The sequence below is a fragment of the Homarus americanus genome, unplaced genomic scaffold, assembly GCF_018991925.1.
Source record: "Homarus americanus isolate GMGI-L3 unplaced genomic scaffold, GMGI_Hamer_2.0 scaffold46197, whole genome shotgun sequence".
In the NCBI taxonomy this organism is placed as follows: Eukaryota; Metazoa; Arthropoda; class Malacostraca; order Decapoda; family Nephropidae; genus Homarus; species Homarus americanus.
The window spans coordinates 862270-877657 of record NW_024723050.1 but is presented as its reverse complement, the minus strand read 5'-3'; the positions used below and the strand labels follow the sequence as shown (position 1 = coordinate 877657).

The 15388-nt window shown below is 34.2% G+C and overlaps 1 protein-coding gene across 2 annotated transcripts in view; it reads left to right on the top strand.

The window, feature by feature from the left end:
- Positions 1–15388, top strand: part of LOC121863231 (bromodomain-containing protein 3-like) — a 244323-nt gene that overhangs the window by 147884 nt on the left and 81051 nt on the right. For both annotated transcript variants that reach the window (XM_042361722.1, XM_042361723.1), the window contains exon 8: positions 2500–2680. In XM_042361722.1, coding sequence (XP_042217656.1) covers positions 2500–2680 — 181 coding nt within the window. The remainder of the gene's footprint in view (positions 1–2499; positions 2681–15388) is intronic.

Sequence of the window (15388 nt, the reverse complement as noted above, 5' to 3'; positions counted from 1 at the left end):
AAGATCTAGGAGCTACTTGCCACCAACCTCCTTAACATAAATAATGTGTGATACTCTAGTTGTTCTGAGGTTGTAAGCAGAGGTCTGATCCAGAAAACCCATTTTTTAACTAGCCATTAAGGAATAGCTTTGGTCCCAACTACAGTATATCCTTCAATGCACATGAAAAGTGGCTCACTTCTCATAAGAATCCCAACTGTCAGTGGCAGCCACAATTTTTCTCTCCCTTCATTTAAGTGCCTTATTTTAGGGCTTCTTAGGCTAAACATGGATGTTTTAACAGAGCATTAGTATATGTGACTTGGTCCTTGATCTCTTGGATATAAAATGAGTTTTCAGGATCACACTTACATTTCTGTTTATGCATTTTAAATGTGTAGTTGGGAATTTTTGAAAATTGCTTGTCTCAAAATGTTTACTTCGAAGGGTTAAGTGGTAAACAATTTTCTATAGTTATTGCTTTTGCTTTGGATTCTCAAGGTCTACTGTAAATTTAAAAGATTTTGACATTAGAATAAAGGCTTACAGAAGTAACACCTTCAGTGGACACTGGGTTGCCTGAGCTTCTGATATTGCTAGTAAAGATTTCTTTTTATGAGCTGGTGCACCCTTTACTGATCTTTTGATCTACTCGGTGATAATATTGTAGCAAAAACGTGCCACAGCTTGCTGACACATTACTTTTGCAACAAAAACAGGTGTTGAAGTGTGGTTGTAAACAAACTGGTAGATCTTTGTACACCCCACTTGAGACTTGATTGCCAAGCTGTTGGCTGTTGATACAAGCCGAATAATCACTGGCTCATTCAGCTGCGGTTTATAAAGAGGCTCTCTTTTTGGTGTTTGGTCATCTGTCCTTGGGCCACACACTCTTGGAACCCCAGTAACACTTTTAGAGTCTAGGCAATGGTACCCCAGGTAGGAAGTGTCCATAAACTTGCCCAGTCACTCATATTTTTTATTTAATTATTTTATTTATTTATTTTTATTTTATTACTTTTTATTTATTTATTTTTTTCGTGTGTGGGGGGTGGGAGCTTATTGAAACTCTTGAAAAATGCTCTGTTACGTTTGTATTGCTTTGCTTCACAAAAGAGAATACAAGTTTCCATACAGTTAGTGTTAGCCACTCCAAAATCCAACACTTTTCCAAACACTCACAACACACAAAGAGCAGCTCTCTTTGTTTTTATGCACTCGGCCAATCAATGCCAAGCGCTCCGTTTACAGTACCTGTACTGTACCAATTTGCTGCACTTAAACTGTGGATACGTTCTTGTTGACTCCATTTTTTTATTTTAGTGACTTTTTTATTCATCATGTCTGAAAAACAGCCTGCAAGTTTTAATGCTGCTAGTGTATCTAAAGTGCCACAGAAAAGAGTCTCCTTGGTTATAAAATTATAAGTGTTGGGGTGGTTGGAAGCTGGTGAGCATCAGTTGGATGTTGATGCTGCTTTCATCTTGGCTAGATTGACTGTTAGAAACATTATTAAGAATGCAAACAAGATAAAAGCTTCAACCATGACAATTACAAAGTTGTTTAATTAAGTGACGGTCTTATTGTATGACATAAAATTGTGTGTGGTTAACTGAAGCACAATATGTGGGTTGGAGATGAGGTGCTGAGGAGTGCTTGGCAACACCCAGTGTGTGTTACCACTCCCATTTACTCCACCTCTCTAATCACCCCCACCTTTCTGCTTTCTCACTCCATATTTTAAAATGCTATGTAATGTAATGTTGAATGGACACAACGTGATTGCTCATTTATACTTATACTACTGTACCCAATTTTGTGGGTAGATATCAGTTGTTCAATAGCATCTGGCAGTGCTGCAGGTACAGTGTTATCAAAGAAACCAATAGACACATCACCTCCTCACCACTTAACCACAATCTCCCTCACCACCACCACCGATCTTCATCACCAACCCCACCTCCATCATTACCAATCCCATCATTACCACTACCTCTATTATCACCACCTAAATTATAATTTCAGTGATGCAGAGATAGATTAGCATCAACCAGAGTGAGCCATACAATATCCATTCCTTCCCACCCACGCACTGCATCACATATTCGTTCATCAAACAATTGTCATTCAAGATACAATATTGTTTATTTGTTATTCATTAATTAGTAGATAAATGTTACTGTAATAATCTGTGTTTACTGATACTTGTGCCCTTTGTATACAATACTGTACTGCATATCTCATAAGAAAAAAATCATCAGGAACACCTCTCCATATATGCAATGGTATAATGACCCCCTAGAACGCTGTTTTGGTTAGCACTATTATCCAGGAATTAATCCTGAGCACTTAACGGGGTATTACTGTATTGGTGTTGTTAGTGGCAGAGCGGCTTAAAGAAAATTCTACATATGATCATTTTCCAAGTCTTGGAGGGAACAGTTGGAGCGAACAGTACAACAAAGTAATATAGTAGGCAGTTCTTTCTTTTGATCTGAATGCTCTTTTTCCTTGAAACAGATATGCCAAAGTGCCAGAGGATGAGCCATTTGAAATTCACCCAGCAACAGACTCTGAAGAGTCTGACAGTGAAAGTGAAAGTGAAACAGATGACTCAGAAGATGAGAGAGAAAGAAAATTAGTTCAGCTTCAAGAGCAGCTACGGCAGGTGCAGGAACAGATGAAGGTGGGTCTCGAATCTGTAAGTTGTTCCTGTTTGTCTTTAGTCTGATTTCCCCTCCCCCTCTTTTTTTCAAATTTTACTGAAATGTCACTTATGTGTCATGGTATGTACAACGAACTATTTTGTCTTCTAATGTTTTGTTTTTTCCATCGACAGTTTATTTTGTACAGTAAGCAGTACCTGTTGTACTGATGTCATTCTGTATAAATCCTGGTGCTTTCTTTGGAGAATTAATTCTTTAGCCAATTTTTCATAGACTATGATTGAATTCTCAAATGTTCTTGTTTTATTATTTTAGTGGTAATGCAGCACTAAGGTAGAAAAGTACATTTCCATATTTTAGTCTTATCTTCATCATATCATCATCATCATAATTATTGAAGAAGGATATGCATATTTGGCATTATTAACACCCTTAGATACCCTTTTCAAGCTTTAGTTATCCATTTATCTTCTTGGTCTCATGAATATGGCTCTACACTTTTACTTGAAGTATTTACACATTATTTATTTTGTAACTCATTCCCAGATTCCTGTCTTGTCTATACAGTACTATGCTCACATCCACAGAATATTGTACTGTGTGTATTTGATTTTTTCTTCCTGTTAAACTACACACATATGTTACATTTTTACAAAGCTTCTATGCATATTTTTTTTAATAACATTCTACTTGCAATGGCTTAGCTTTGATATTATATGATTGGATGATAACAAATGCTAGTGTGTGTCATGTTTGTATGTACTGTGTTGATTATAATTAAAAAAATATGAAAGTAATTAGAAGGGTAACATTGGAGCAAGCCAACATATTTACACACACACATACACACATATACACACACAAAGCAAACATTATACTGTATTTACAATAAGCCCCACATCGTGAGTTGTCACCCTCTATAGCGAGAAGGGGTTAGCTAGTCCGATACCTTTGGATTTCAGAATGACCATCTCTTCGCAAACCATCTCTACCTGTCACCTAGGACTGAATCTGGGTCCTCAGGTTGTGAAAGCAACGTCCTACTCATCACTCCTTGTAAAATTCACCACAAGTAATTTTCTCAATAATATTTTTTTCTTTTGCTACTGTTATTCACGATGCTACACATTATTTTAATACAAATCTGGCTTCCTGAAAGTATGCATGGATGTGGGAAGTTATCCTATGAAGCTCCTGAGAAACTAAATTTTTGTGTTTGTTGAGGGGAATGAAAAAATAAGGAGTTTAGATAAGTTGTAATATTATTTTGCCTAAAGAACTTTCCAATTTGTCTGTCTGTGTCTGTTTATAGTACACCTTTACCTATGTTCAGAGCAAAATAGCTTTTAACAATATCCTCTCCCAACATGATGGTTGCCAACTTTCTATCTACTCGAATGTCAAAACCCCTAAACCCTGTTTTTTAAATACTGTAATTAAAAAATAATTATGTTTATGTTGTTGAGAACTTCATTTTGATGGATTTGTTTTTTATTGAATAAATATTAAGGAAAGAAGAAAATTATCTGAGAAACAATGCAGAATAAGACAAAGAAAAGTTGAAGAAAGGGGGGAATGTACTTAAGAATTACAAAGACAGTTGTTGTTAAACGTTGGTGTTGAATTTTAGTTTGTGATTGTCCAGATTATCCTTATAAGATGGAATAAGTAAAATTAACCATTAGTAGTGGAGGTGTACTCATTAAAGGTGACTTTCATTGGACCATTCTGGGCTATAAAATTTTGTTTGAATGATGCTTCAGTTGGACTAAAGAAGTGCTAACTTAATCAAAACTTGAATATATAGTATGCAATTTACCAGTGATCTTCCATGAATTATGGTTACACAGTTATTCCATAAAATGAAACCTCAGAAACAATTTGGTATTTTTAGCTCATTAATTATTTATACTGTACATATTTTTACACTATACAGTATAGCAACATCATAAATAGGTACAGTATTAACAAAGAATAACATGTCACTAGTAATTCTCAGTGTTTGACAATTTGTCTGTAAACCACTGTAACCCCGACAGAAAATTAAATTTTTTTTTGTACAGTATTGGTGAGTATCGGATACAACCACAACTTCATTGAACCATTCATTATGGCAACTGGTTCGAATAGTACTGTACACCATTACAGGCAACATGATTATATTGATATTGTAATATTTTATTCTTATCTTGGATTATAGTGATAATCAGTTGTGATTGTTTTTATGACTAGTTTTATATTGTGAGAACACAAGAAGGCCTTTACATTTTGTGTTGAACAAATACAATGTTTGATTGACTTTATGGAAATTTTGGAATGAGAATCAAGAAATTGTTGTACTTCATGGTTGGTGAAAGGGTATTTGACTCCCTGTAAGGAGATGAGAATGGGTTTTCTGGTTAATATTTACTTCCATTGATTTGTAATACTCTGCAGTAGAATATGGAAATATATGGGGCTTTCTCTTGCCTTTCCACCTATATGTCCAGTCCTCCTGCCTTTCGAAATGTTTTCTTTCAGTATCAGCAAGAAATTACATATCAAAATTAAATTGACTTGCAGCTTCATATTTTGAGAATTTAGGATCATCTAAGCTGTTTGGTAATTGGCATTTTCCATTTTTATTTACTGCTGTTATGACCTTTTATCAACTTAGAAATAGTGGCAGGGCATACAGTACATCATAAGAAAGTTTTAGTTTTCTATTCAACTATTTTTTCCTTCTTCCTTTTAAAACTAGATGGCTTAATAGGAGGACATATTTCTGTGGCAATAAATCCTTAAAGAGATTAAATATCCAGATCAGTAAATCATTGCTCCCGAGATTTTTAAGTTTTAATTTTCCCTGAACCATAGATTACATTATCAATTACATAGGAAATATTTCTACAGTACCATTGATATTCTTGCAAACACAGTTTGGCCTATAATGAATGAATACTTGATTGATAAGCTGATGCTTTATCCCCTTTGATGTGAATCCTGAATAGTTAGCTGGGTCCACAATATATTTGCTGCAACAACACCACTTTTAATATTTTATTTGACTGGTGCCTGATGATTTTATTCATTACACGGGGTTAAGGTAGAAAAAGGTTAACTTGTACTCGTTATTGATATGTTTAGGAGACTAGCAAGGAAGACTTAATTTAGTAATTACAGCCCCCCAAAAAACAAAACAAAAAACAATAGGTAGAGGGTGATAAAGTTGCAGTGCTGTTCAGGATTTTGATGCAAAACTACAGTATTAGAAAACCTTATCATTCACATCATCTGTGTACTTGCCATTTTGTAAAAACACAGGTTAGCTAGAAAAATTGTCATGATAAATCCAATTGAAGGTAAGAGCTTACAAATAAAGATTAATATGCACCAGCACCAAATAATAAAATTCAGTGCACTGCAACTTTTTTAACACCCTTTTAAAAAGGCATTCATCAGACTGCAGCTGGTTAACAGATTGTTTAGTCAAAGTGTTGTGTGGAAAAAGTGCTCATATCTGGCTCTAGGCTCAAGAAAGCAATGTGGCTTATTAACTTGATCACTGACATTTGAGCCACCAAATATTTTGGTTCGTGGAACTTTGAATTTGGAAAGTAATTAAGTGCAGTTTTTAATTTAATATTTATCTTATTGGCACTCAATATAATTTGATTAGATATGGGGTAAAGGGAGTTCTTGGTTAAGTTGAATGGATAAACCAAGTTACTCTGTTTATGGCACACTATGCCTTGTTCAGTAGATAATATGGCAAGTCACTCCACAAACAAGCACAGTTATCCCTCACTTTATAAAAGCTCTTTTGATGTAATTTAAAAATTTGGAACAAAAATTTACATACTGTATATGAATGCCAATTCATAATGAAATTTGTCAAGAGGAAATTTCATACCATGCTGCATGGCCTGGTGGAAACTGTTTCATCCTTTGTTTACCTGCAGATATTACTACCATCACTGGTAAGTGTAGGTATAATTTTTAATTTTTTGAATACAATAGATTAGATTAAATTGTCTGAAAAATAGAATTTAGTTAAAGCAATTATGAGCAGGTTAAGAGGTGAGGAGGGTGAAGTGGCAGTAGGGATGGCTGACATTGAAATTGACTCTGCTTACAAATGTTTATGGCACTTAATGCAGCTTTTTATTATTATTTTTATTTTTTTTTAAGATAAACATGCATAACAAAATTATATGCTAGTATTTATTGTAAATGCCAGATGTTATGAGATTTTATCAAGTGTCATAAACATTTGTAAGCCGAGTAAAAGACACTGCTGACCATAAGGATGAAGGTGGAGACAGCCAGCTGGCAATCATTTAGTAGAATTTCCTAATATCTTTTATTAAACCCGTCTCGTCTGGAGTTTTTGGTGGTTTCAATAAGTCTTGCATTCAGTTCATTCAAGAGCTCCAGGGCATTGGTGAGATAGGTAGGTGCCTGGGTGGAAGCACTTGTGTATTACCACACCAGTTGTTTACTATCCTTCCAGGGTAGTGTGATTCTGTCTAGCGAGTGTTTGTTGTTGGATCTGTAGATCCCAGGTGCTGGGCTACCTGCAGTAGTTAAGAGTCCTACGATGTCAATAACTTCATTTTGTCTCCATCATTAACTCTGGAGAATTAACAGACACTTGGAATGTAATGGTTCCCACTGAGTGGCACCCTCCCTAAAACTTTGGTCATATACTCCTGCAACTGTTCAAGGGTGTTTGGGAACAATCGTCCATGCCAGTTTGTTTATTTTAATGTGCTATGCAGGAGGATAGGAATGGTGGCAATGTGATCTGGGAGGCATTTTGAACACCAGTTCCTCCCAGGCTGACTAGGAGAATTGCTTGTTCATATTGAGAGTCCTCCAAGGAGAGGTTCATAACTATTGTGAACATGGCCTTTATGAGGAAATAAAAGGCATCATTGGCATCCCGGTGGCCTATTCTCTCTTCCATCATTTTCATGTTGTCCAGATTACTTTGGAGGATGATAGGAATCATGTTGGCACCCAGAGGTACCCTGAACAGGATGCTGTTGTCATGCCAGAAGGCTCAGGCATTTTGCAAGATGCTCCTATCTTGTGTGGTGGTGTGCTCACCGGAATACTCCATCTTTTGCTTTCAGAGCTTTTCTTTCCATTCTTTTAATTACAGTATTTTCCCCATTATATATATATATATATATATATATATATATATATATATATATATATATATATATATATATATATATATATATATATATATATATATATATATATATATATATATATATATATATATATATATATATGTGTAGCTGTGTGTGTGTGTGTCGTTGTTTCCCTTTTCCCTTGTGATTTTATCAAGATTTATCTTATCCCGTTTTCATTGTGGATCTACATGAAATATATATATATATATATATATATATATATATATATATATATATATATATATATATACACACACACACACACACACACACACACACACACACACACACACACAGTGGTCTCGGTTAACGAACGGTTCGGTGTGAACTGGCTCTATAAGGATTTTCAGTTGATTAACAAACAAAACTTTGATTAACAGCCTTCTGAGAAACATGTTTTGTTGATGCGCATCAGCTGATGGCTAGTCATTCTGAACTTTAGTTAACATATTGATAATATATATAGTACAAGGAACAGTTTTTGTGTGGCCATCAGCTGATTGATAAGCCTTAGCAACGCTTCTCAGTTTAACTTTGTTTACAGTGGAGTGAACTTCGAGTTTGGTCTCTTGAATATTTTTGCATTTTTACTTTAAAATTATTGGTCATTCTAAAATTTAGTTAACATATTGATAATATACAGTGCAGAAATTATTAGAACGAAGAAGGCGTAGAACCAATGCACTCTGTAAAGAATATATGGCATGTCATCATCGACTGTCTCTACAATCAGCTGTTTGATATGTAAACAAAGCTGCCGGGAATACAACACACCTCAAAGTAAGTTAATATACAGTACAGTATTCTATTGTTTTTTATTTATTATTGTACAGTATACTGTACAGTACTGTACTGTATTTAGTTTATATTTAATGTTTTGTTAATTCTATTTCCGGTATGTATACTTTTTCTGTGAGTTGGAACCAATTACCCAATATCCCATTGAAATAATAGATTCGGTTAACAAAATTTTCAGTTAACGAACGATTCTGTGGAACCATTTGTGTTCGTTAATGGGGAACACTGTGTGTGTGTGTGTGTGTGCGTGCGTGCGCGCAGTCGACCCTCATTAATTCGGACTAATAGGGGGGGAAGGGTGTCTGTTTTAGCCGATTGTCCGAATTAACCGATTTAGGGGTTAATATTGCATTATATTTCAAAGTCATTGTTTTCGTCACGATTTTATCCCACTTTCCACTGTAAAACGTCGTCATTTCAGCAAAAAATATTACATTTCGTGAATGCATTATATCAAGCACAGTATGAATAGAATACCATTGTAATATAACAGTATTTTAACCAAAAACTATTAAAAAAAGCGAGTAACTTCTCTTGAACATCGGAAGGTTAGGTAAAATCTTTTGTTTTCGTCATGTATTTTATCTATTTTACATTAAAATACATCACGTTCAACAAAACTACTATTTATTTCGAGAATATATTCATTCAGGCAAAGTTAAGGTAAAATATACATGTGATGTAACAGTTTTAACTGGCGATTGAAAACAATTAACTGCGTCCCAGCTGATACAGCTAGTGGAGTGCGTGATCGCGTCGTTATAAACAATAGGAGGTTGAAGTAAATTACGGGTATTATATTAAGTGTGAAAATATCAAAAAGGTTTTATTACGATATTTTTGTAGATCAATGAGAACTGTTATACGTATATGATATGATAAGTTAGCCTGCTAAGAACTTCAACATAGACTACTTAAAAACACGTTGTAAGGTAATTTAGCTATGTAAGTTGGTGAGCTTCATTTGCTGAAGGAACTGCACAACTTTTCATTACTAATTGGTACATATTTTACGTTTCCATTGTTTACTGGCAGTAAATGGTAAATATTTTTCATGTCTGAAGCTAAAGTTGCATCCCCACACTAGTGGTGGAGATGTTACATTTAACCAAAAAGGCGCTGGTGTTTTATCCCAGCAGTGGATGGACCAGCATTTTAGCTTAAGGTCGTGTAGGTAATATTCCTACAAATCTAAAAAAAAAAGTTAAGTTCACATTTTGTCGAATTATCCGAAATCGGATTAAAGGGGTCAGAATTAGCAGAGGTTCGACTATATATATATATATATATATATATATATATATATATATATATATATATATATATATATATATATATATATATATATATATATATATATATATATATATATATATATATATATATATATATATATATATATATATATATATTCATACATACATACATACATACATACATATATACACACACACACACACACACACAGTATAGTCTCGATTTACGAGGATTTCCTTTCTGGCGTTTGGTCATTTCTGCGGCACCTGGCCAGACCAGCAATTGTGGATTGGGGTACTTTCCATCATTTCTGGCAGGCGGCCGTGAAGAAAGTGCGCCTAATGTCACCCAGGCAACAAAACATTATCGAGTTCTTCACCCACCGCCCACCACAGCCAGCCCAAGTCAGTGATAGTAAGATATGTACTTTGAGGGTTTGACAAAGAGGCCTGCAAGCCTCTGTGGTGGATAGTGATATAGGTGATACAAGTGATACAGGTGAGGGCCAATAATCTGCCCTCTGCCTCGGAACCAACCCCATCCCGTGTGCCCAGCCATCTCTTCTACTAACGTAAGTTAAAACCTCACAGTATTATTGATATTTCTCTTAAATATTAATTGTTTGTGCATGCCATCATATAATTAAGATGTTATTTTTACTACAATGTCGTATTGTCGGGAAAAGGGTAGTCTGTGGTCAGCCCAGTCTCTATTTCAATTAATCCCATATGTTATATATATATATATATATATATATATATATATATATATATATATATATATATATATATATATATATATATATATATATATATATATATATATATATATATATATATATATATATATATATATATATATATATATATATATATATATATATATATATATATATATATATATATATATATATATATATATATATATATATATATATATATATATATATATATATATATATATATATATATATATATATATATTTATATCATGTAAATCCACAATGAAAACGTGGATAAGATAAATCTTGATAAAATCACACGGAAAAATGGAAACAACGGAGTACCTTAGCTTTCGTCTTTATTCAAGACATCTTCAGAGGCAACTGGATTACATGGACAGAGAGAGGCTTAAATATACAGGGTGACCTAAAAACATGAGGTCAGGTCAAAATGATGACATCCACTAATCCCCACACCAACACACATGTAGAGGAGCTTAAGAGAAGGGTGGTGACGTGACTAGTCAGGTCAGGTCAAAAATATGGGACCCACTAAATAACTATCATACATCTAGATCAAAGGTTTTCAAAGCATTTTTAACCTTGGGCCACTGACAAATAAATTTATGTAACATATTATCAGTTTTGAACTGACCATCACTAAGGTTTATTGATTTTAATTCCTTAATCAAACTAGCTTCAACCAGAAGTCTTTCTGTGACACAAGAAGATTTGAATACTTCTAAGCTTTTTTCCCAAGCAATGGGTGATTATTATTCCTAACATGAACGAACAAGGCACTGCTTTCAGATGCAGTTCTGATATTATACTTATGTTGTTTGATTCTGAGCTGCAGTGTTTTTCCTGTCTGACCTACATAATTACAATTACATTGGCTACATGGAATACAATAAACACTTCCATTTACATTCAAACTTGGGCTATTTCTTATTAACATATTGGTAATGGTTGAGTCATACTTGAAAACAACATTAATATTTAGAAGCTTGAGGGACCGAACTAACGGGACAAATTCATTACGATAGGGCAGAGACAAAATATTCATAAGTGTAGGAACTTGTCTGGTTTGAGAGGAATGAAAAGATTTCTTAGCCCTTTTAAAACAACGATCAACAAACACAGAAGGGTACCCGAGTTTCTGTGCAATGGAACGAATGCGTTTCAATTCATCGTCAATAAATTCAGAGTCACAAATACTCAGACATCTTTAGAACATAGCAGAAAAAACTGACATTTTGGTAGACTCAAGGTGATTCGATAAAAAGTGAATGAAACTGTCTACCTGTGTGGGCTTTCTATATACCTTAAATTTATAGTTTTGGCCATTTCTCATGATAAGCATATCAAGGAATGGAAGGGATCCATTTATTTCTCTTTCAGTTTTGAATGTGATATATATATATATATATATATATATATATATATATATATATATATATATATATATATATATATATATATATATATATATATATATATATATATATATATATATATATATATATATATATATATATATATATATATATATATATCATTTTTAGTCCATATAACACGCGTCCATGCATTAGGTCCAGGGTTCGATATACAGTGAACCCTCGCTTTACGCGGTTAATTCAACCCACAGGGTACCGCTGGAGAGTGAGAAACGCGTAAAGTGAACAACATAACATATAGGATTAATTGAAATAGAGACCGGGCAGACCCCCAAACTCCACTTTTTCAGACACTTCTTAATTTTATGATGGTATGCACACGCAATTAATAATTAAGAGAAATATCAATAATATTAGGTTTTTTAACACTTACATTAGTAGAAAAGATGGCTGGGCACAAGGGGATGGGGGGTTGGTTCTCGGAGGCAGAGGGCAGATTATTGGCCCTCACCTGTATCACTTGTATCAATTGTATCACTATCCACCAGAGGCTTGCAGGGCCTTTTGTCAAACCCCTCAAAGTCCATATAAGTCCATATCCTCACTATAATTATCACTATCACTGACTTGGGCCGGGCTGTGGTGGGTGGCGGTGAAGAACTCGTAATGTTTTGATGACTGCGACCTTTTGTGCATGACTTTGCCCGCTACCACATAAACATGGCGGATGGCGGAGGTTTGGATCCAAAATGGTGTGTCGCAGCCGCTGTCCGCGTAAAGGGTACACGCGAGCTGAATGTGAGCATTCCGTTCGCAGGGTACCAAAGCGTGGCGTGGAATGTGGGAACGTGAAAGCCGAGGGTTGACTGTGTGTGTGTGTGTGTGTGTGTGTGTGTGTGTGTATATATATATATATATATATATATATATATATATATATATATATATATATATATATATATATATATATATATATATATATATATATATATATATATATATATATATATATATATATATATATATATATATATATATATATATATATATATATATATATATATATATATATATATATATATATATATATATATATATATATATATATATATATATATATATTTTTTTTTTCCCACTTGCATGTCATTTATGTATGTGTATGCTTACAAAACTAAAAACTGCAACTTCCTTCGCCTTCCCCTACCCAACCCATCTTGTCTATTGTATGATCAGAGAATTGTCCACTCTGACTCTTTCTGTGCCTTAGTCTTCTGTTCATAATATGCTTGTTGGTTAATGACTAAATGTAGGAAGTGAAATAATGCGGGGTCCCTCAGTAAGTCCCGTAGGCTTACTTATATGTTGAAAATTAGAATGTACAGATTCATTATAGATAAACCGAGAGGAGGGAGAAATTTTATGTCTGAATAATGTGATGAGGGCAAAGTAGAAATTGGGGAAAATCACTTGATCACTACATAAGTAGAGGTAGCCACAGATATTGATGCAAATGCTGGAATAAAAGGTGAAGAGGTAGATTTAAAATCATAATCTATTAGTGCCTTATGATATTTTGCTCTGCAGGTACTGTGTCTCACCTCATTAGTGATTAATCTTGATGTAAGCTGTCTTATGGTCTGAGGAAATCTATAAACTAGTTGGGGTGGGGGAGAGTTTTCTGAGTGACCAAGTTGATAGGGAAGCAAATTTGTCTTGACATCTGCCTTATCTGAGTCATGAACGATTTCACATGCTTATGATGTTTATGATTATATAATTAATGAACCCTGTTGGGGTCTGTGGCTAGTTTAACCCCTGAATAAGATCTTCTGATCATTAGCCAAATAAAATGTCAAACGTGGTTTCTCCATAGTGAAGGGATTAAAACCATTCTTTCTGAAACTCTGTGATCCATTGATGTACAGTCGGACCATAAATTACTTTTGCCCCTTTGGTGTCAAACAATATGTTTAAAGTTCTCTCGTATGGCTTAACATAGGTAGCCCTGCTTTCCTTATATGGGAATATGTGCAGCTACCAGTGCTGCTTATGCCTGTCACTATCATAATGCAATTTTCCTTTCTAAGTGATACTAAAATGGTTAAGTTTATTGTATATCTAAGAATACAACATAAATGTAAAGAAGTACAGTATAGTAGTGGCATATCCTGAGAACATTGTGAACTTGTTAAAACAATAATTTCAGGAACTTGTATTACAGTGCCTATTTATTATTATATCAAAATTTGCCGTGTTTTGTTTTTTTAGAATTTTACAAGATTTTTTTTTATTTATTTTTTATAATAATATTTTTAAGTGGAATTGTGCCTTTTTGGAGTTCAACTCTTTATAAACAGGTATCCTTCACTATACAGTAGAAGTCCAAAAATCCGGACTGCTTGGGGATTGGGTTCGTCCGGATTTTCAGATTTTCCGGATTCTCAGGCAGTACTTTTAAAATTCAAATTTAAGGAGGAATAAAGAAGAGATGAACAGGTACATTTTGATAGTTTATTCAATAGCAAATATAGCATGCTTCATTTATTAAAACGAGCAGTTTTAAGGAAAAAGCTGTGAATTCTAGAATTTTATTCTTTGCCTCTTTTATATCATAAATTGTAGACTTTCCAATGTCGTATGTTTCCAATAGAACAGTGTTGCTCACACTATGTTCTAGTTTCTTAATTATTTCAAGTTTGTCACTCAATTTCAACGTGTTCTTCTTTCTCTTCACACAACGAAGTTTATCTACTTTAGGAGCCATTATTATGGGCTCTGTAAATGGAAAGAATAGGACTCAAAATTACATACCTTGTCACAGTTTGATTGCTCGTTTTAAAGTGGCGGCCACGTGGTCGCTTGTTGTCGCTGTGCAGCTGTGGCGCTCACGCATGCGCACATACACACAACAGCCTGCTAAAAAAAAAAAATCAATTTCCTAAAAGTCCGGATTCTCGGGTGGTCCGAATTTCTGGACTTTTACTGTACAAATGTTTGAAATAAGAAAACTTGCTTGTACAAGCATCATCAATTACCATCTCTTTTTCGTGTTACAAAGGCTTCCCCCACCTATAAAAATTTGGGTCCCGGCAAAAATTGAAATTGCACGCCCCTGGGAGTCAGCTGGGGCAGCCACATTCCATTAGCAAGTGCTCTCTCTACCAGGCTGAAATAGGAGTTATGGTTATTTTTCAACTCGTAATTTGGGATAGATAAATATAACTTAATTTTTTTTTTTATCCCTAGCTGCTTACGACGGGGTTCCGTCACGACGACCAGGTCGTAAGGCGAAAATAATACATAGAAATTCTGAAATGAAATACAGTACAGTAAAAATAACCATAAATGAATAAAATGTTACTGTGCACTTACAGTACCTTTAAT